Genomic DNA, 21,095 nt, shown 5'->3' on the forward strand with positions numbered 1-21,095 from the left:
GGTCACGCCCCGACCTGGGCGGGGCCTCGCGAGACCCAAACAAGCCCACGCGGCGGGGGCGGGGCCGCCGCGGTGACGTCACGGCACGGCCGGGGCGGCGCGCCCGCCGTACCCTTGCGGAGGGAGCGTCGAGCGCGGAAGGTCGCGGCCGCGGCTTCCTCGGAACTTTGTTTCTCGGGGGTCGCGCCGCCTCAGGGCGCCCGGTCCTCGCTGCCGGCCTGCCGCGACCCCCGGCGACCGTCGCGGACGCCCGCTCGCTGCCGCCGAGCCGTTCCGGAGCGGGAGCCCGTGGGGCCCGTGGGCCCGTGAGGTGAGCAGGCGGCCGCGCGGCCTCAGCGCCCCGGGACCCCCGGCGTCTGCGCGGGCGCCTCGGTGTGGCGCGGGGTCCCGGGGTTCCGTGCCCCGGGCGTGCGTGGCGCTCGGTGGCCAGGGCGGCCGGTGGGCTGGCGGGTGGCGGCCCCTCGGCGTGGAGCCGGCTGGTGCGTCTGGGCAGGTGCGGCGGCTTTTCCCGCGTTGAGGCGCCGGCTGCGGCCCAGCTGTGCTTCCCGCAGGACCGGGCGAGTGTGGGGAGTGGGGCGGACAAGGGCGGGCCGCGCCGTGAGCTGTCGTGTCGGTGTGTGTGATGGGCAGAGCCGAGCCCGGAGTCAAGTGCATTTGGCCTAGGCGGTGGTGCCTCGCACCCAGCTGGAGGATCCGCTTTGTCAGTGTTGGGGCCGCCTGGGCGTGTAAGGAGCCGCGGGGTCAGAACCTCCTGGTGTGTGGACTTATGGTTTTGTGTACCCGGAGCTCAGAGTTCCATCTGCTGATTTACTACTCGGGAAAACTTGCAGCATCTGTTGCTGGGCCCTGTTGAAGCTAGGGGGGCGGGGACTGAGTCCAGGGCTGTCAGGTGCTTAAGTGGGCCTGGGGCCCGAGCCCCTGATCTGCACCGGCTGCGTTCTTTGCCCAGACCTGGAGCAGGTAGCTGTGTGGGCTGGAGTGAGTAGCCAGGTATTAAGAACTACAAGGCTGGTTTCTTCTGCTCAGCGTAGAAATAAAGGCCAGGAAACAACCTTCAGGAAGTATGGCAAAAGTTTGTTTATGCAAGAGAAGGTGAAGCGCCCCATTGGAGATGCCACAGCGGAGGGCTGAGCGAGACACTCGTGGCCATCAGGTGTCCCGGCGTTCTGAGCCTTCAGTCCTGTTGGGTGGCCCAATGGAGTGGGGTTCCAGTCCTGGCTCCGTCTGTTCCGGCGGGACTGGAATTTATCTGTTTACAGGTTTGAATTTTGGTTTGCATTTGGTGGAGACTCGCCGTAACTTTCTCTGTTGGTGGGGATAGCGCGTGGGTGGCAGTTCTGTCATCTGTGTCCACCAGAGGCCAGTTTCTGGCATTGGGAGCCTTTGGAAATTCTTGTTGCCAAGGCCCTGAGTCCGGCCTCCCCAGGAGTGGAAACCCACACTCAAGTGGGGTGTTGTGCCCCTTGCTGCGGCTTAACCCAGTGGGTGCCTGAGTGTGTGATTGTTACGAATTCCTTCAGCTGAGGGTAAACTGCGTAAATGTGTGTAATATGTATGCATGCAAATGTTTATTTTTATTTAAAAGGCAGATTTTGCATAGAAGAAGTAGAGAAAATCTTGAGTGCTGGTTCACTCCCCCAGTGGCTCCAACAGCCAGAGTTGAGCTGATTGAAGCCAGGAGCCTCTTGTGGGTCTCCCACGTGGGCACAGGCTCCCGAGGACTTGGGCCATCTGCTGCTGTTTCCCAGGCCATAAGCCGAGCGCTGAGTTGTAAGTGGAATAACCAGGACACGAACCAGTGCCCGTATGGGATGCCGGTGCCTCAGGATTCAGGATTAGTTGCTGTACTACCATGGTAGCGCCTGGTTAAGGGGAGCAGTGTAAGATTTGTTTATTTATTTGAAAGGTGCACTTAGGTCTTTGATCCATGAGTTCACTTCCAGTACTCTTCTAGGTCAGGAGCCAGGCGCTCCATCTAAGTCTCCCATGTGAGTGGCAGCTACCCAAAGCCTTGTCCCTTCCTCCACTGCTTTCCCAGGCCCTTCCAGGGAGCTGGGTTGGAAGTGGAGCAGCACAGACTTACAGTGAGATACTGGTGCTGCAGCCAAAAAATTAGCCAGCTGTGTCATTGCATTGGCCCTGATAAATGGATATATATTTTTAAAGATTTATTTATTTTTATTGGAAAGTCATATATAGAGAGGAGGCGAGACAGAGAGGAAGATCTTCCATCTGATGACTCATGCTGCAATGGCCGGTGCTGCGCCCATCTGAACCCAGGAGCACAGAACCTCTTCTGGGTCTCCCATGTGGGTGCAGGATCCCAAGGCTTTGGGCTGTCCTCGACTGCTTTCCCAGACCACAAGCAGGGAGCTAGATAAGAAGCAGGGCTGCTGGGATTAGATTCGGCACCCATGTGGGATCCCGGGTGTGTGCAAGCCAAGGACTTTAGCAACTAGGCTATTGTGCTGGGCCCTGTTATGCAGATTTTTTTAAAAAGATTTTTATTTTTATTTTTATTTTTATTGGAAAGGCGGATATACAGAGAGGAGAGAGAGAGGAAGATCTTCTGTCCTATGATTCACTCCCCAAGTGAGTGCAATGGCCGATGCTATGCCGATCCGAAGCCAGGAGCCTCTTCCGGGTCTCCCACGTGGGTGCAGGGTCCCAAAACATTGGGTCATCCTCAACTGCTTTCCCAGGCCACAGGCAGGGAGCTGGATGGGAAGTGGGGCCGCCGGGATTAGAACCGGCGCCCATATGGGATCCTGGGCGTGCAAGGCGAGGACATAACCACTGTGCCATCGCGCCGGGCCCTGCAGATTTTTAAATAAACTTTTATATACCCATAGTGTTTTCTAGGTGCCTATGCTGAATGTCAAAGTCCCTACCTTCAAAGATTTCAGTTTTGGTAAGGGAATATTTACCACCATTTACTAATGACTCTTAGGTGCCAGTTGTCATATTCTTTCTGAATTGTCTGATTAAATTGTTGCAGCAATAATGTAAGATGAATTGCTACCCATGTTACAGTGAAGAATCTGAAGCATAGAAATCGAATTACAAACTCCAAGACAGTTAAAAAGAGAAGGAGGCCATGGATGTGGGAGGGGTGTCCAGTAGCATGTCAGGTAAGCTGGTGTTGCAGGAGATTGTCTTCATCTGGGGAGAAGAGACAGGAAGTGTGGCAGGCGGGAGAGCAGCCTGTGCCCAGGTCCTGGAGGTGGAAGTTCACACCTGACATGGTGGAGGAATTACAGGAAAAATGACAGGAGAATTAAGAAATCCTTTGTGAGGGGCCTTGCCCTGAGGGCAGAGGGAGTCCTGGGCGCCGTGCTCTGAGAAGAGGGTGTGTGAGACAAAGGTGTGCAGGGCTCGCCTGGCAGCCCCCAGGAATCCACGGGGAGCCCCGGGACAGTTTGTGTGCAGGTGCTGGCAGTGGAGACAGCGAGCAGCACCTGGATTGAGGTGTAGACGCCCTGGTCTTGATGGCTGCACAGGGGACATGAGGGAGAGGGAAGCGCTCAGGACAACCCCAGGGGTCCAGGAGTCCGTATCCCCGGGGACGAAGGAAGTGGGCAGTGTGGAGGTGGGGAAGGTGGGTTCCTGTTGGGTGTGCTTGGTGCAGCTATGGACTGGGTGCAGTGGGCCCTCGGCACTGCACTTGCAGGTCTGCAGTGGAGGGTTGTGGTGGGTGAGCCGGGAGTCGCAGTAGAGTCGGCAGCCACTGTGGGAGAGGGTGCAGAAGTGGAGAAGGAGTGGGTCTCAGAACCCTGAGGGACTGCAGGGCACCAGGGATGTGGTGGGCAGGATGGGGAGGGGGAGCCAGCAGTGATGCCATCAGAGAGGGTGCTGTGGAAATATCTCAGGGCACCATGTGAGGGAGGAGTAGCCAGTGGTGTTGGCAGCTGTAGGAAGGTCAAGTGCATGGATGGTGCCCAGGAGTGTCCTTGGCGATGCAGCTGAGAGCACTGTCTGTGGTGTGGTGGACAGACCCCCCCCCCCCAGCTGCTAACGTTTTTGTCTCAGGGTAGAGCAGAATGTAGAAAGTAATGACCAAAAATACACATAAATCTTTCCTTTTAAAAATTTTGTTTTTGTTGGAAAGGCTGATCAGATTTACATAGAGAGACAGAAAAATCTTCCATCCATTGGTTCATTCCTCAAGTGGCCGCACCAGCCGGAGCTGAGCCAATTCAGAGCCAGGAGCTTCTTCCTGGTCTCCCACACCGATGCAGGGTCTCAAAGCTTTGGACCATCTTTTGCTGCTTTCCCAGGCCACAAGCAGGGAGCTAGAAGGAAATTGGAGCAGCTGGGACATGAACCATATGGGATGCTGGTGCTTGGCAGTAGAGGATTAATCAGTTGAACCTTCAGAGCAGCCCCAGTTGGTCCTCTCAGAGATAGAATGAAGGGCTGATACATCGGTATAGTAAGTGAAGTCTCCATCCAAAGAACCCACATCCCATATGGATGCCAGTTCTTGTCCCAACCATTCCACTTCAGATCTATCCCCCTGCCAGTGCCTGGGAAAGCAGAAGAGGACAGCGCAAGTGCTGGGACCCCTGCGTTCGTATGGGAGACCTGAGTGAAGGTTCTGGATCCTGGCTTCAGCCTGGCCCAGTGCTAGCCATTGTAGCCATTTCAGGATTGAGTCATGTGATGGAAGAGCTCGAATTTTGCCTTTCGAGTAAATAATGTTAGGAAGCAATATGATGGACAAGCCAGTTTGTTTTTTATGGTAGTGTGGTATGGGCATCTCTACTGGCTGTGTGGTCCAGGATAGAGCCGATACAGGTGCTCCGGAATCACCAACATTTGACTTAGGAGCTGTGGCTTCTGGTGGGGACAAAGTAGCAGGCATTCAGTGGTCAGTGTAGCTGGTTTCTGACATTGTTCTCATGCCCACACTAGCTGTGGTGGCCATATTGTTTCCGGATGCTGGGAAAGCAGCCAAGCAGAGTCCTGTTGGTCCCTCCGTCAGGAGGGGACATTACCATTCTGAGCAAGAGCCTAGTGCAGCCATGTTTGGAAGATTGTGTTTTCCCGTCATATCTACAGAATGCACATGGGAGTCTATGTGAGATTTCCGAAAGCTTCTTCTAGAATACGATTGCATTCGGCGATTTGGTGCGATGTTGTCTGATGTGAGTATTTGAGCATGTGTAAGGTGCCAGGCCGCGCTATGGTTTTTAGTGGGTTTGGTGTGTTAAATGCATTTTTTAAAAATATTACCTTTTATTGTCATTTTATGATAGTTCTATAGGCCCTAGGATTTCCCCCTAAATGCATTTTTAAAAGGTTAATTTAGGGATCAGCATTGTGACAGTATGGGTTAACCACCATTTATGATGCTGGTGGCCCACACTGGAATGCCAGTTCATGTCCTGGCTGCCCCACTTCCTGTTCAGCTTCATGCTAATGCCTGGGAGCGCTAACCCCGCTCCTTAAGTGGAAGACCAGGATGGAGTTCCAGGCTCCTGGCTTTGGCCTGGCCCAGCCCTGGCTGTCGTGGCCAGTTGGAGATAACTGTCACTCTCCCTCCCTCTCTGTTGCTCTGCCTGTAAATACAAATAAAACTCTTTTTTTTAATTTTTTTTAAAGATTTATTTTTTTATTGGAAAGGCAGATATACAGAGAGGAGAGACAGAGAGGAAGATCTTCCGTCTGATGATTCACTCCCCAGGTGAGCTCAACGGGCCGATACTATGCCATTCTGAAGCCAGGAGCCTCTTCTGGGTCTCCCACACGGGTGCAGGGTCCCAAAGCTTTGGGCTGTCCTCCACTGCTTTCCCGGGCCACAGGCAGGGAGCTGGAAGGGAAGCGGGGCCTCCGGGATAGAACCAGCGCCCATATGGGATCCCGGGCGTGCTAGGCGAGGACCTTTAACCACTTGCGCCACCGCGCCGGGCCCAAATAAAACTTTTTTATATTTATTTGAAGACCAGGAGCTAGGAACTCCATCAGGGTCTCCTATGTGAGTGATAGGAGCCCCCCAAGTGTATTAGCAGGAAGTTTGGTTGGAACTGGGGAGCTGGCAGTCACAGGTGCTTGATACACATCTTGTGTGTATCAAGCCTGCTCTGCAGCCTCTTCCCCAAAACACATTTTTGCCATGATATTCTCAGCTGATGTGATGGCTCCATTGAGACCAACTCATGGAAATGGAAGAGAATGTGTCTATTGAAGACACAGGGTCAGGCATCTCGGTGTTGGAAAAGGAAGTTACAGGAAGGAACCCTGTAGTGTTGGGTTGGAATTGAAGGCCCCGGTACTAAGTCCTGGTATGTAGTAAGAGTGGGGAAGAGGAGCTATTTTCTTTTGCTTTGGTTTTTATCTGAAAAGGAGATTTTTAAAAAAGATTTATTTTTTTTAAAGATTTTTTTATTATTATTTTTTTTTATTGGAAAGGCAGATATACAGAGAGGAGAGACAGAGAGGAAGATCTTCCGTCCGATGATTCACTCCCCAAGTGACCGCAACGGCCGATGCTATGCCGATCCGAAGCCAGGAGCCCCCTCCGGGTCTCCCACACTGGTGCAGGGTCCCAAAGCCCTGGGCCGTCCTCGGCTGCTTTTCCAGGCCACAGGCAGGGAGCTGGAAGGGAAGCAGGGCCGCCGGGATAGAACCAGCGCCCACATGGGATCCCGGGCATGCAAGGCAAGGACCTTAACCACTGCACCACCGCGCCGGGCCCGATTTATTTATTTTTATTGCAAGGTCAGATATATGGAGAGGAGGAGAGACAGAGAGGAAGATCTTCTGTCCGATGATTCACTCCTCAGGTGAGCACAATGGCTGGAGCTGAGCCAATCCAAAGCCAGGATCCAGGAGCTTCTTCCGGGTCTCCCACACAGGTGCAGGGTCCCTGGGTTGGGCCATCCTCTGCTGCTTTCCCAATCCACTAACGGGAGCTTGGGTTGGCAGTACAGCAGCCGGGACTCAAACCAGCACCCATATGACATGCTGGCATTGGCATTGCAGGAGAAGGATTAACATACTATACCACTGCCAAGCTTGCAAATACACAGATCTTTAGGGGAAAAAAAACCAAACTGACTTAGGAAAGCAAATGAGGCCATGATGGCGTCCAGAGTTAGGGAAGGCCCAGCCCAAAGACTTGCTCTGGACCAAACACCACAGTCTAGGATTTTGAGGGGCTGGACCAAATGGTCGCCCAGATGGAAGGGCCTGGGGTCTGTCCTTGGACTGCATGGAGCCTTTCACAGGAACAGGGGCTGAGGATAAGGCCCAGCCCTTTGTGAGGCTGCACCAAGAAATCCCTGCTGAGTTCCTCCTTGTGCAGAGGCCAGACTGCAGGGAACTGTGGGAGGAGTTTCAGGGGTACAGCTGACAACACGCACCCGTCAGGAGGATGAGCGCCACCTGCTGGTCTCATGCGGTTACAAGCAAGGTTGAGCCCTTTGAGGCTACCACCATATCATCTCCTTAAAGATTGTCGGGTGTTCTCCTCACAAGAATGACCCACTGTGTGTTGTCTGTGTGTTGTGTGTCTTGTCTGTCTCATAACCCTAGTCCCTCCGCTCGGCTCGGGGTGCGTGGTGACGCGGGCGTTGCCCACAAATGGAGGTTCCACCGAGATCTGAGAAAGAGAGGATACACGACGAAGGGTCGTCCCGGGAAGCTGGCCAGCAGGTAAGTGGGACGTATTGTAAGTCTTTCCTAAACTGGTAGGAAAGGGAGTTTTATTTTGAAATATAGGTAGGTTTAAGATTTATTTTGAAATATAGTTAACATTTTAAATTTATTTTGAGGCATAGTTAGGTTTTAGATTTATTTTGAAATATAGTAAGGTCTTGGTGTTTAATTCATCCTGCGAAAAGGACAATAAAATGGGTTCAGCCTTCTCCCAGGATAAATTGGTCACTGAGCTTGAAGAACTTCTACATAAAATGGGGAACGCTGTTGGTCAGAACAGGCTGACCAGAGAGTTAAGCAGTTCAAGCAAGGTAGATTTAAAATAAATAAAAGAAAAAAAAAGAGAGAAAAAAAGGGAAAGTAAGAGAAAAAAGATTAAAGAAAGACATGTGTTCTGTAACTTAATTTAGCAAAAATAATCTGATGTAGAGTGGTCCACTGTTAAATTAACTTAAAACATGAGAGGAACCTAAGTACTTGTTTTATAAAATCTCTCCAGGTTAAAGTATGTCAAAGAAGAGGTTGGAAATTGCAAAGTGTTTAAGAGTTATATGTCTCTGTTCTGATGTGTTTGGTGTTTGTGCATATGTTTAGTCATTATTGTTGTTGTTCTATTATTTTTGTCCGGACAAAAACTAGATTTTGTTTTAACATTCTTTCTCCAGTTCTGTCTTTGTCTTGAATTGTTAAGTTGTTCTTGTTCAGAACTGGGTGCGTGTGTGACTGACTGACAGACAAGATGGGACGGACAATGACCTACTCCTTTCTCTCTCCTGGTGAATAATTTTAGAGAGGTCTAACAATTTAACAGGCCCTGGCCAGACCAGACTCTCCACCTCCACTGGGGAAAAGTTCCTACAATGTTTTCTTCTATGATGTTTGATGTTCAGCTTACAGTGTTATCTTGGCATTGATTAGGTCTAGTGTACAGTTAAATGCTAAAGGTATTTTATTGTTTAACTTATTTAGACTCTAAATTCTTCAGAGTTCTAAACCAAGTCTCATGACTTTGAGCGTTCTAGTAGGATCCCTGGAACTCAAAGATTGAGACAAAAATTTGAGTAGTGTAATTGTCATTCAAAATAATTTGGATTATCAGATGTTTCCTGATTATGAAATTGTGAATTGTTTGTGTTCTTACTTACAAGGAAGTATGTGAGATTTTGCCTTACAGGAAAACAACAAATTCTTTTAAATTGTACAGTGAAATTGGTTATGATGTGTATGATTTCTGAATTTTGCCTTTAAGACCATGGAGTTGGAGTCTGATTCCTTGTGAGAAACAACAGTGTTTTAACATCTCTTTTAAAGTTATTTTCACCTTATTGTTAACTCTAGTAAATTTCTAGGTAATCTCCCAAGACAATAGCCAAATTGAAGTTTTTTTTTTTCAGCTCTCTTGACTTCAAGAAAACAAAAAACTAAGGAAGAGCTTCTGGCCCTCCAGCCACAAACAAGGGAGGGGCATGCATGGAGTTGGCCCTTCCAAGAATTTGAGACCTTGTTCTTGTCCCTGTTGTAATGATTTTTATCTGCCTTCATTTGAATGGGGGTAAATTGCCAATTCAGAAGAAGGTTGTTTGAAAAAACTTCTCTTTCCCAGCTTTGAGGCCGGTTTGTGTTAAAATGTGTTTCCATGAATTGGGAGAAATGGTTGAGAATTGCTTACGGCCATTATATTTAAAATTTTGAAAGGTGTTAAAAAATGGAAGCATTGAACTTTAGATAGTCTCAGTTTAATTGGAAACTTTATCAAATGTCTATCCAGGTTCAGTAAGCTCTATTCTTGTTCAAACCTTTGAATTTGGTAAAATTCTTAAAAAGTTATAAAAGCTGTGTTTTCAAGGGTATTTTCTGTTACTTTGAAATGTTTGGGTGATCATTTACATGTGATAGAAATTTTTTCATATGTTACTGTTCGATTCAGTTTGACTAAAAGGATGGACATTATAATGAGGCATCTTCAATCAGATATTTTAAGGCCTCTTGGCATATTTAATAGACTTAACTCTTCTGGTTTTGGGATTTCTAGATGGGCCCCTAGTGTTACAGGAATTTTGACTCCGAGTATGGCAGCAACCTCAAATTCTTGTCTCGCAGGAAAGAAGAATTTTCATGCGGACGCAGTTTAGTTTTAAAGCAAGATTTATTAGAAAAGTTGAGAAGAGAAGACTCCCGTCCTAGCGACGGGAGGGGGTTTTGAGATAGAAAAGACCCTTACCTCCTGCCATAGTGGCAGGAGGAAAAGGACCTCAGTGCTCTGCCATAGTGGCAGGAGGAGAAAAGAAGAAACCCAAAAACCCTAGTGCTCTGCCATAGTGGCAGGAGGAAAATGAGAACCCGTATTAATGGTGGGGAATGCACCTTTAAAGGTTTCCCTCAAAGATGTTTCTCCATGAACAAAGAAAATTCCTAGTTTCCATGGTACCTGGCCTTGGGACAAAAGGCCACAGAGGTGCCAGACATAGGACATTCCAGGCCTTAGGCAGATGTGTATTACCTCTTCCTGCTCTCCTTTCAATGATAAAGAGATCAGCCTGAGGCCCTCCCACAATGGCCAGAGGGGATGGCCGATACTTCAGGTGGGGAATTGATATGCTAATAGCACCCCTGTCCCTGGGAGAGTGAGTTCAAGACATGGTGGGGAAATTCTCTTTTACTCAGGGACCCAGAATACCCTAACTGCCTACTACCCACTCTAACTCCTCTCTCACTAGCAGCCTCAAAGTCAGAAGAATGTAATTCAAAGATTGTATCTTTCAGCTGGTAAAGTTAATTGTAGGACAGACAACTGATTCAATCTGTTTAAAAAAAAATTTTTTTAGGGGGGCATTGTTAAAGTTTAATAGTAAACTCTAGGTATGGTTTATGCAGATTATTAAGAGCAAAATGTAATTCTAAACAATTGGTAACTTACACAAATCTCAAGAAATCTCAAGTAGCTGTTACAAAAACAGTTTTGTTTTATAATGTGTTATCTGATATACATGTACATGTTTATGTGGCAAGCTATATAGTCTACCCTAATTGGCTTACTGATGAGAATATTTATAAATGTCAATTGCTAACCTAAATCCTTTTGAAAATAATGTATGGATGCACAATCAAGCTCTTGGAGAGGCATGTCTGTTTCTGTTTTCTCAGCACCTACAAAGTCTGTTCAGCTGAATGGTTCCGATCAAACACCTGATGACTTCTGCCTTCCATCAGGAACCACTAGATGGACTGACCCCCAACTGCTGCTGCTACCCAACTGCACCCCCCACTCAGCAGGAAGAAGCTAAGAGCGGATGACGACGCCCCTTTCCCTAAGAACTTTTGGGGTCCATTTCTGTTTGGAAATGTAAGAGCCAGATGGGATGATAAGTAGTTGGGGTCTCCGGTTCCTGCTAAAACTGTTTGTGGTATACATGTAACATTTTAGCTCTGTGAGATTCTTGATTGTTAGTATTTTCAACAATACTTGTACATTGTTAAGACCCGAGTTCCCCTCATGTCAAGGGAAGTTATTGTAAATGGCATTAGACTGGCAGTATGGATATTTAAGGAGATGTTTAAGGAATGTAGCGGAATCTTGGCCATGGGGCTGATGGCTACAGCCATGATTGCAGTACTGTTTACTCCTCTTTGCCGCCTATGCAGGCAACAAGCCCGAGAGCAGGTCATCATTTGACAAACTATGACGGCTTTAGCTGTGGAAAACCCTAGAGCTCAAGTATGTTTGAGCATGATGCATAGTGGGCAGCCAGAGACGGGTAAGATCTGGCAGAGCTGATGACCAACCTAAGGCAGGGATCCCACATGCCCCGGGTGGGGCTCCCCATGACGGGTAAGGCATCAACTGACTGCTGGACAACCTAAGACAGGCGTCCATTAAAAAACAAAAAAGGGGGACATGTAGGCCCCGGTCTCCCAAGGGTTAACACCACAGCTCAACTTCTTTCTCAAGGTGTAACAGGATGGGCAATCTTGGCCTGATGCACTCAGCCCCCGGCTTGTCTGGCAAGTTCCCTCCTCCCTGCTTCTCCCCTTTTTACATACCCTCGGGGGAGCTTAGGTGTTGCTTAAGCTTTGGGAAATGCCTGGAGGGGCCAAGCAGACTATAAAAGATGCAGCTTGACTTCAAATAAATCGGCATTCTCCTCACAAAAAAAAAAAAAAAAAAAAGATTGTGGAGGGTTTCGTTCTCCGTCACTCTTTCCACTTTTGCTGTGCCTGCTCAAGAATGTATCAGATATATTCTTATTTTACTTTTGATAATTTTTACGTAGCTGATTAGGGTGCAAATGGTCAAGGGCTAGAGGAAAGTGGGTGAGACCATTGTTTCCACATTCTCACTTTTCTTTTTTGGGGGGAAGGAAGATTTATTTTTTGTTGGAAAGGCAGATAGAGGAGGAGAGACAGAGAAGATGATCCTCCGTCCAATGATTCACTTCCCAAGTGGCTGCAACAGCTGGAGCTGAGCCAGTCCGAAGCCAGGAGCCTTTATCCGGGTCTTCCACACGGGTACAGGGTCCCAAGGCTGTGGGCCATCCTCAACTGTCCTCCCAGGCCACAAGTAGGGAACTGGATGGGAAGTGGAGCTGCCGGGATTAGAACCGGTGCCCATATGGGATCCCGGCACGTTCAAGGCAAGGACTTTAACTGCTACGCTATCACATGGGACCCATCGGATGTATTTTAACTTGGGCTAAGAGTTATGACAGCAAGTGAGGCTGCTGCCTGTGAGACCGACATCTCGACATACGGGCACTGTTCCCAGACCTGGCAGCTCCACTTCAAGGCCAGCTCCCTGATGATGCACCTGGGAAAACACTGGAAGATGGCCCAGTTGCTTGAGTCCTTGCCATCTACATGGGAGACGCAGCTGAAGTTCCTGGCTCTGCTTCGCCATTGAAGCTTCTTGGGGAGTGAACCTTTAATAGCTAGATTTCTCTCTGCGTGTCTCTTCCCTCTTTACTCCCTCTTTCCCTGTAAGTTTTGTTTATTTAAAGATTTTATTACTCGAAAGGCAGAATTTACAGAGGAGAGAAAGTTTACAAAGAAGAGAAAGAAACATTCTGTCCACTGGTTCACTCCCCAAATGGTTGCAAAGGCCAGAGCTAGGCTGATCGGAAGCCAAGAGCCAGGAGCTTCCTCCAGGTCTCCCACATGGGGGCAGGGGCCCAAGGACTTGAACCATCCTCTGCTGTGTTCCAAGGCAATAAGCAGAGAGGTGGATTGGAAGTAGAATAGACAGAGCTAGAACTGGAGCCTGTATGAGAGGCCAGAGCTATAAAGTGGAGGATTAGCCTGTTGAGCCCTTGTACCTAAAGATTTTTTTTTAAGATTTATTATATGTGGTGGTTAGCCTGTTTTCCTTGCCTGGCGGCTGCTGTAACCCATCCTCCCTCAGACACTGACCCCTGGTGGACCAACAGCTGCAAGCGGAATGAGTCACGCCCATCCCTACCAACTGCACCGACGGCACCCCCAAGTTAGCCACGCAGGTCATGCTCCTCAGGGTATCCCACAGAAGTTTGAGAGGCTGCATCCTCAGGTGATCAGGACAGCACAGCCCTTTTTACCTGAGGACATCCAGCCCTTCCTATGCCAGTCCCGGGGGCCGTGGAAGGCCCTGCTGAGTATTTTTTTCACCAAGTGGTGGTGCTGCTTCCAGTTCCCATATCCCTGGAAAAGACCACTGAACAGATTGTAAATTTTGATTTTTTTCTTTCAAGATTGCTTTTTTTTATTGGAAAGTCATATTTACAGAGAGAAGAGACAGATCTTCCATCCACTGGTTCACTCTCCAAGTGGCCACAACAGCTGGAACTGTGCCGATCCGAAGCCAGGAGCCCAAAACCTCTTCCAGGTCTCCCAGGTGAGTGCAGGGTCCCAAAGCTTTGGGCCGTCCTCGACTGCTTTCCCAGGCCACAGGCAGGGAGCTGGATGGGAAGTGGAGTTGCCAGATGGGATCCCAGCACATTCAAGGCAAAGACTTTAACTGCTACGCTATCATGCCAGACCCAAGACTAATTTATTTGAAAAGCAGAATTAGAGGGAAAGACAGATTTCTTCCCACCCGCTAGTTCATTTCCCAAATAGCTACAATAGCAGGAGCTGTGTGCGTGTCTCCCACGTGGATGATTTGGGCTGTCCTCCAGTGCTTTTCCAGTTGCATCAGCAGGGAACTAGATTGAAAGTGGAGCAGGTAGGACTTGAACCGGCACTCATATGGAGATGCCAGCACTGCAGGCAGAAGATTAGATGATTATGCCACTGTTCAAGCCCCTAAGTAATACTCTGATAATTTGTATTTACCATTTCGAAATTATAGAGGTAGGATGTTAAAATTTAGTGCACCTCAGCCCCCAAACAAAATCAGTCCCCTTTATATGATCTTTAGAATGGCTCACATTTCCACAAACAGGTGTCTTAAAAGTTTGCTGTGTGGACTTTGGAGATTGTTCCCAGGACTGTCTGGGGATGACCGTGTACAGACCAGCAGGAGCGGTCCGTGGTGACAGGCAGCACAGGCTGCAGCACTGGGGGCAGCCCGTGTCCAGGCATCTTCGTCTGGCCATGAGGCTCTGAGCTGCATCCCAACTGTGCGCTTTGCTATCTCGTGGGCCTGGGGGACGAGCAGCAGCAGCAGCAAGCTGCCGGCCCGCCGAGAGCCTGTGGTGTCTCCTTGACGCAGTGAGAGCACCGCCCGGGTGCTCAGCCTGCGTGTGGGAGGCAGGCTGAGTGAACCATCGCTGGCTGGCCTGACTCTGCCCTTCCTGCGGGAGTGAGCCTGGACACACACTCGCTGCCACCCAAACCTGACTCCACAGGCAGGGGTGGTCTGGGTGTTCAGTCAGGTGGCCTCAGAGAAGGGTCACAGGTGTCCTCTCCCCAGCCAAGCAAGCACTGCATTTCTTCGTTAGTACCCAAGTTCTGGAAACTGTCTCCTACACGGTGCTGGTCTTCGTGAAGGCAAATACATGACCCGGGCCACACGCATGTATGGGAAACGCCCTGTCTGCCTCTGCAGCGTCTGCCTTTGACAGAAACCAGAAGGCAGGAGGAGTTTGCTCAGAATTGAGAAGTCCTTGTGAACACGAGGAAAAATCTAGTCCAGGCTGCCCTGCTTCCCATCCAGCTCCCTGCGTGTGGCCTGGGAAGGCAGCTGAGGACGGCCCAAGAGTTTGGGACCCTGCACCCGAATTGGAGACACTGAAGAGGTTCCGGGCTCCTGGCTTCAAATTGGTGCAGCCCCGGCCATTGCAGCCACTTGGGGAGTGAGTGAATCAACAGACTGAAGATCTTCCTCTCTGTCTTTCCTTCTCTCTGTATATCTGACTTTCCAATAAAAATAAGTTGTTATTTTTAACAATGTGGGGGGAAAAAAGACCTTTGCAGAAAATGTACAACCTCCTGGGTCTTCATTTGAGGCCAGTAATTTTCTGTTCCCAGGTTCAAAAAAATGGTGACACTGCCAACACTGACCTGACAGAGTGTGGAGCCCCTGGCTACGGAGAGCACAAGCTGGAGTGCTGGATGGGTCAGGGAGGTAAGTACTGGCCATCTAAGGCCACATGTTCACAAAGCCTAGATCCCTGGGGAAAGATGTCAAACTCACTGGTTCCCCATGGTGAACCCAGGGGCCCCCTGGCACAAATGATGTTTCCAAGAGGCCAGACATCAGTGGGCTAGAAAGTTCCACTTCCCACTCCTCTGGTTCCTGTAGGCTACTGTGACAACAGAGACAAAGCAGTTGCACAGGCAAGGAAAGTCCCCTCACTGTCACCTGCAGGGTGCTCACATCAGGACCTAAGAGAACATGAGGGGTTGGCACTGCCCATGATGGGTCCTCACTGCTGTGGCCAGTGTCGGAGCAGGCTGCGTCTGTCCTGACGTGTGCTTCTGAGCAGTCCTCAGTGCCCCGGCACCTCACTGACCCCTCCTCCAGCAAGAGGAGCAAAGCATGTCACATCAACAAAGTCCCTCCTAAAAAGGTTAGCTAGAAGTAAGTACAGAAAAGATGATCTAAATCTAGAAACTTCTCTTCGATACACTGGGAGGATGGTATACCTCAATTTGAAACTATTGAGATGGCTTTTATGTGCTTAATTTGGTTGGATCCAGTTCCAGAAATGGTTTTGGAGAGGAGTCCTCGCTGTGTGTGGGAGCCCAGTAACCTGGGGTCTCCATCAGGTGCTTGGGAAGGTTAGCTCTGACCCTGGGGCCTCTTCTTCCCCCGAAGCCTCTCACCACTGCTGTTGCACTGTTGGGCTCCTCTTTACGTAGAAGGTGTCTTGTAATAGCAGTTTATATCCCATGGAAACAGAAGTGTGACATTCAGGACACTCTGGGGGAACCCGTCGATTTCAGAGTACAGAGAGATGAGAAAAAGGAGCCCTTTTGTAACGTACCCTCATACTCGGCCCCTCCTGGACCGGTGCCATCATTTCCATGTGGCTTATTTGTGCTGTGCTGCGGAGGCTTAACTGGAGGTCCCAGCAGCTCTCTGGAAGTCAGCATAGCAAGTTCAGTTACTCATGGAGGGGGAGCCACTCCACCCCACACCCCTTCTTAGCTCCAGAGTGACCCATGTACGTGGAACTCCTGGGTCACTACAGAGGGGAAAGGTGAGGCTGGATGGCTGCAGCCCCTTGGAGAAGCAGCAGGACTGGGGTGAGGGCTCTGAGCCAGGCAGTAGGCTTCGAGCAACAGAAAGGCAGCACGGCATTTCCCTCTCAAGCACTAGGGCCTGTTACTCAGCTAAGAAACAAAAAGCAGGATTTTATTACAGATATTAATGAGACAAACTACAGGCAGACTGCCCTTGCCCAAGGCCCAGCTCACTGATCCTGGAGAGAAGACAGGGCCAGGTGGACAGCTTGCTCTGCTGCAAACCAGACAGCATCCCTGCGCTGTCTCTCCCTCAGTGAGGTAGATGATGGTCCTCTTACTCGAGGTTTCAGGTGCTGGCCATAGCACAGTGGGACAGGGGACAGTCTGCCTGGCTGGAAGGCACAGCTACTCCGAGGCTGCAGCACACACTGCAGCCCGCCTGCAGTTAGCCCAAGCCGCTCTGTGTCACCTTTACCCACTTCCACAGCTGGAGCTCGTCCCGGTCCTGCCTGCCTGACTCACCGACTCCTGCCTCCATGGGCATCTGCACGTGCAGATGGGCGGAAGGAAGAGCCCTGATAATGATAAGGCGGCAGGGTGAAGATGGAAAGCAAAATGGTTCAAAGGTCAGGCTGAAAATGATGCCGAGGTTGGGAAGCCAAGGTCATGTGAAGCGGGGCGGCGATGCTCCCCCAGGAGGAGGTGAGGCCACCCTTGTGTTACTTCCCGTGCAAGTCACTCAGCTCCACATCATCCTTCCGCCGCTTGTGTGTGAAGAGGGAGGTCACAGGGTAGAGCTTGGCCTTGGCCTGGAACCGGTGTCCTGCAATGTCAATCTCGTATTCTCCCCGGTTGATGAAATCACTCGTCACCACCTGCTCCTCCCCCGTGTCCTCTGAATAATTATGCACAAAGCCCAGGCAGACGTGGCGCTCCAGGGTGTAGCTGTAGGCACTGCTTGTGGTCTGGCCCACATACTGCCCGTTCCGATAAATGGGCTCTCCCCACCAAGGCCACAGGTCCAGATCTGTGTCGTGGTCATCCAGGATGAACATGGTGAAGCGCTTGTACACACCGTTCTGCTTCTGCTGCAGCAGAGCGTCCCGGCCGATGAAATCCATGCCCTGGGAGAGAGGACACGCTGGCCCTGCCTGCTTGCCCAGCACATCCCTGCCCCCGCCCCTGCCCACTCCCACCAGTTTTCTATGACAAATTGCATTCAGGGTGTTAAAAGGGAGAATTCCTAACATAAGTGCACATTTTCTGTTAAGCAGATATTCAAGAGTTGCTCCTAGGATCATTCCAAACTGCTTTTCTTTAATCCCAGCAAGTCTGGGGGTGTGTATAAACACTCAGTGCCTGTGGTTCTGTGGTAAGACCAGAATACAAGAAACTACTACAGTGGTTATCTCTGAGCAAACCTTTCACATTTTTCCTCTTTTTTGAAGTCAATTATATATTACCCGTGCTCAAAGAATACCACTGTAGTCTGACCTACAGGGAACATCTGCCAACACTGTGTTGCGGAAAGAGCAAAGCGCAACACAGCTGGGGGTGGTACCAGTCAATGAGGTTTCCCTGGAGTGTGCGCCCCACAGCTTGGCAGTCTCTTGAATGAGGATTTTTTTCTGTCTGCAGCTAACAGCAAGATGACTGGTGAGTCGACCCTGAAAGCTCTCGGGCTTTGGAAGGCAGAGCACTGCAGACAGCCGGTATGTGTTCACAGATGTCTCTCCCACAGGCAAGGCCTTCATCGTGAGCCACCCTCCTCCCCTGATCTGCCATGTCAGCTTTTCCCCTGTGAACCGGAGCAGATTAGACATCTTACCTTCTCTAATTTGACCCGGGACTCACGTCCACATTCCAGAGGTGTGGTGAGGGTGTTTAAATCCTGACCCCAGAAGGCAAAAAACTTCTCAATTCGGAGACTGCGAAGAGCATAGTACCCAGCATTCCGGATCCCATACTTCTGTCCAACACTCATCACTTCATTGTATACATGCAGAGCATACTTCATGTAGGAAGAGAAGAAAGTTTAGGCTTATACATGCAGTCCTTCTGTCTGGAATGCTGAGAGATGACACTATTAGCATTGACAGGCAGTAAAACTCGACATGAAAAAACAAAAACCCTACCATAAATCAAGTGACAAACAGGGGCACACATAGCATAAAGGGCTACTTCCTAGAAAACCATCTAAAGATGGACAGGCTGGGTGAGTATGTAGCGCAGCCATGGTCAGTGTGCTCTGGGCTCCTGCCTCTCTTGTCAGTGTACCTGAGGCCCTGCGGTGGAAGCAATGCCTTAAAGGGAAGACGCACTGTGAGCTTCTGAAGAAGGACCCGGGGCAGCAGTTGTGTCCAGCATATCCCAAAGCCAGCCAGGGGAGCAGTAGGGGCGTCGTGTTAGACCCTGTAGACAGGCTGACCCTTGCAGGAGGATCTCTGGCCATTGTGACTGCTTTGGAGGTCAACCAGTACAAACATCAGCCAGCAGCAACTGGTCAAATGCCACTGAATTTTCTGTTTCTGTTTGTAGGTCATGTAAGTATGTCAATTATGTAAATAAACAACTTTCCACAGACGGCACGCTTACCTCTATGGGGATGTAGAGCATGAAGCCCGGCTCCCCTGTGTGCGTCATGCTCATAACCCGGATCCCATTCGCGTAGCCCACGCTCATCTCCTGCAAGGACAGGAGCAGGGAGGTGAGCCCGGGAGCAGGCTTGTCAGAAGGGAAGTATTTACATTTCTTCTCATGAAAATCACCATTTTACGAGTTTTATTCTTAACTGTCATGTAGTAATTTGTTTGGCTAAAATAATATTTATGCTGTTCCAAAAAAAAGCCTTAAGTCAAGCAATGTGGTATAATGCCAGCATGGTATAAGAGCACTGGTTGAGTCCCGGCTTCTCTACTGCCAGTCCAGCGCTCTGCTGTGTGCATGGGAAGCAGCAAAGGAGGGTCCACATAGTTGGGCCCCTGCCACATGCAAGGGAAGAGCTGGTTCTTGGCTTGGGACATTGAGCATTTAGGAAGGCAACTACCTGTGTCTTTCCAATGAGAAATGCGTCCCAATTTTAGTATATATGTGAGCACACCAATGAGTCAAACAAAACACAGGTTTACCCACCTTGCAAAAGAGACTTGGGAAGTGGTCTGGAGACATGGGGGCATAGGACAACTCGGACAGCACATCCACAGCTCGAGGGCCAATCAGATTGAGGGCTAAAGGGGAAGATAGAGAGCCATCAGATTATTTCAGGTAATGGCTGAGCCAGCAGACAGTAAGACCATGCAGCATCCGTTTGTTGCTTGGACATGGGTATGCAGCACACCAACCAGCAAATACAGCCCTGCTGCCAGGTCAGCCGTCCTGACCACTGGCTGGGCAAGTGAGAGCCTGGGTGGCTTTTTCCTGTCCCAGTGTGCAGGACTATGTTCTGCTGGAGGCCCCATGCAGTTAGGTTGTAATCAGACCAAGTGTGAACATGTGGTCAATGCCCTGGGCCTAGTTCCTATTCTCTGCCTCCTCCCAATGTGACTTCAGTAAGCCTCGAGTGAGGAAGCAGGGCTGATCCCCAAGAAGTGCTGAGGAAGAGATCATCGGAAAATCAAGCCATCCTTAAAAATTATGTGTTCCATAAAAGTGTGTTGAGGGGGGAAATTTGAAGAAACATCTAGACAATAAATATGAGTTATTCATCAACAAACATTTGGGTTTCTATATGCTGGCTCTCAGGGATACAGCAAGGAACAGAAATACAAACCAAAGCACCAACCCACTTATCCAAAAGTGTGAGTGTATTACAAATACACTCCTATGATGGGAGACGGCTTTGATGCTAATCATGACCCTCTAAGATGCTCATGGAAACGGCCCCGGGCTCACCAGTGTATTTCCAGGTGACGTCCTCCACACTCAGGCTGCTGTCCTTGGGCAGGAGCTTCTTCAGCCAGGCCCAACAATGGACCTGCTGATCGGTTGGAGAGATCATGAAGAAACTGAAAGTGAGACCCCCCAGAATAATCAGTACTAGGCAACAAGAAGGAATAGACAGCAACCCTGTTCTAGATATTGGAAGACGACTGCTTAGTTCAGGGGAACCAGCAGCACCATCTTAGGATAAAACGTAAGGACAAAATACAATCCGAGGGTCCTCTGAGTGCCAACAAATTAGACTTCCTGTTACAGACGCGTCCTCCCATGCAGGTAGCTTCAGCATCGAGGGGCAGGGTTTCCCCATGGTTTGTGTGGGTCAGGGCTGCTGCTGATCGACCTGACTTCAGGAAACTCAGTCCATAAGGTCATCACTGTGCCCTGGAGAACGCGCTAGACACCCTAGGTCACCAAGTGGCCATGAGAAGCTGGTGCACTAGAGGACAGAGCAGACCGGGCCCTGAGCTCACCTGCGTTTGGTGAGGCGGGCGATACTGCAGTCATTTTCATAGCCGCCACCCTCATTGAGCATGCCAGTGTGCACAATGTGGCCCACCGGCACGTCCAGGTCATTGGAGAAGAGGTACTGCAGGACTTCAAATCCCTGATCCCCGGTGGTCTGCAGGGCAGGAAACGGGTTAGAGTAAGCACAGGAGAACAGCGCACCTTGGATGAGAAAACTGCCACCACTTCAGTGTAAGCAGCTCTAAGGAAGCTGGCACTGATTATTAGGATACATGGGCTTCTCTAAATTAAAAGCCAGAAATGGGTCAGCACTATCATGTAACACAGTAAATTTCCACCAGTGACCACCGCATAGAGGTGCCAGCTCCACTTCCCCATCCAGCTCCTTGCTAATGTCCTGGGAAATCAGCAGAGAAAGACCCAAGTCTTGG

The 21,095-nt window shown here is 49.9% G+C and overlaps 1 protein-coding gene and 1 long non-coding RNA gene across 6 annotated transcripts in view; one reads left to right on the forward strand and one right to left on the reverse strand.

The window, feature by feature from the left end:
• Positions 1-2,766: 2,766 nt before the first annotated feature.
• LOC121157922 lies at positions 2,767-18,931 on the forward strand. 2 transcript variants are annotated; one of them, XR_005884119.1, is made up of 5 exons: positions 2,767-3,131; positions 15,100-15,196; positions 16,748-16,962; positions 17,899-17,972; positions 18,843-18,931. It is a non-coding gene; the product is annotated as an uncharacterized LOC121157922 (long non-coding RNA). The 2 variants fall into 2 exon arrangements; XR_005884118.1 differs by lacking the exon at positions 18,843-18,931 and having other exon boundaries at positions 17,899-18,090.
• Positions 16,413-21,095, reverse strand: part of PDPR (pyruvate dehydrogenase phosphatase regulatory subunit) — a 47,181-nt gene continuing 42,498 nt past the window's right edge. For all 4 annotated transcript variants that reach the window (XM_040982377.1, XM_040982376.1, XM_040982378.1 and 1 more), the window contains 6 exons: positions 20,670-20,818; positions 20,152-20,264; positions 19,393-19,487; positions 18,856-18,945; positions 18,089-18,271; positions 16,413-17,384 (listed from right to left, as the gene is read on the reverse strand). In XM_040982377.1, coding sequence (XP_040838311.1) covers positions 16,980-17,384; positions 18,089-18,271; positions 18,856-18,945; positions 19,393-19,487; positions 20,152-20,264; positions 20,670-20,818 — 1,035 coding nt within the window. In that variant the 3' untranslated portion in view covers positions 16,413-16,979. The remainder of the gene's footprint in view (positions 17,385-18,088; positions 18,272-18,855; positions 18,946-19,392; positions 19,488-20,151; positions 20,265-20,669; positions 20,819-21,095) is intronic.

The sequence above is a fragment of the Ochotona curzoniae genome, unplaced genomic scaffold (genome assembly GCF_017591425.1).
Source record: "Ochotona curzoniae isolate NIBS_2020 unplaced genomic scaffold, NIBS_Ocur_1.0 contig_3622, whole genome shotgun sequence".
NCBI lineage: Eukaryota > Metazoa > Chordata > Mammalia > Lagomorpha > Ochotonidae > Ochotona > Ochotona curzoniae.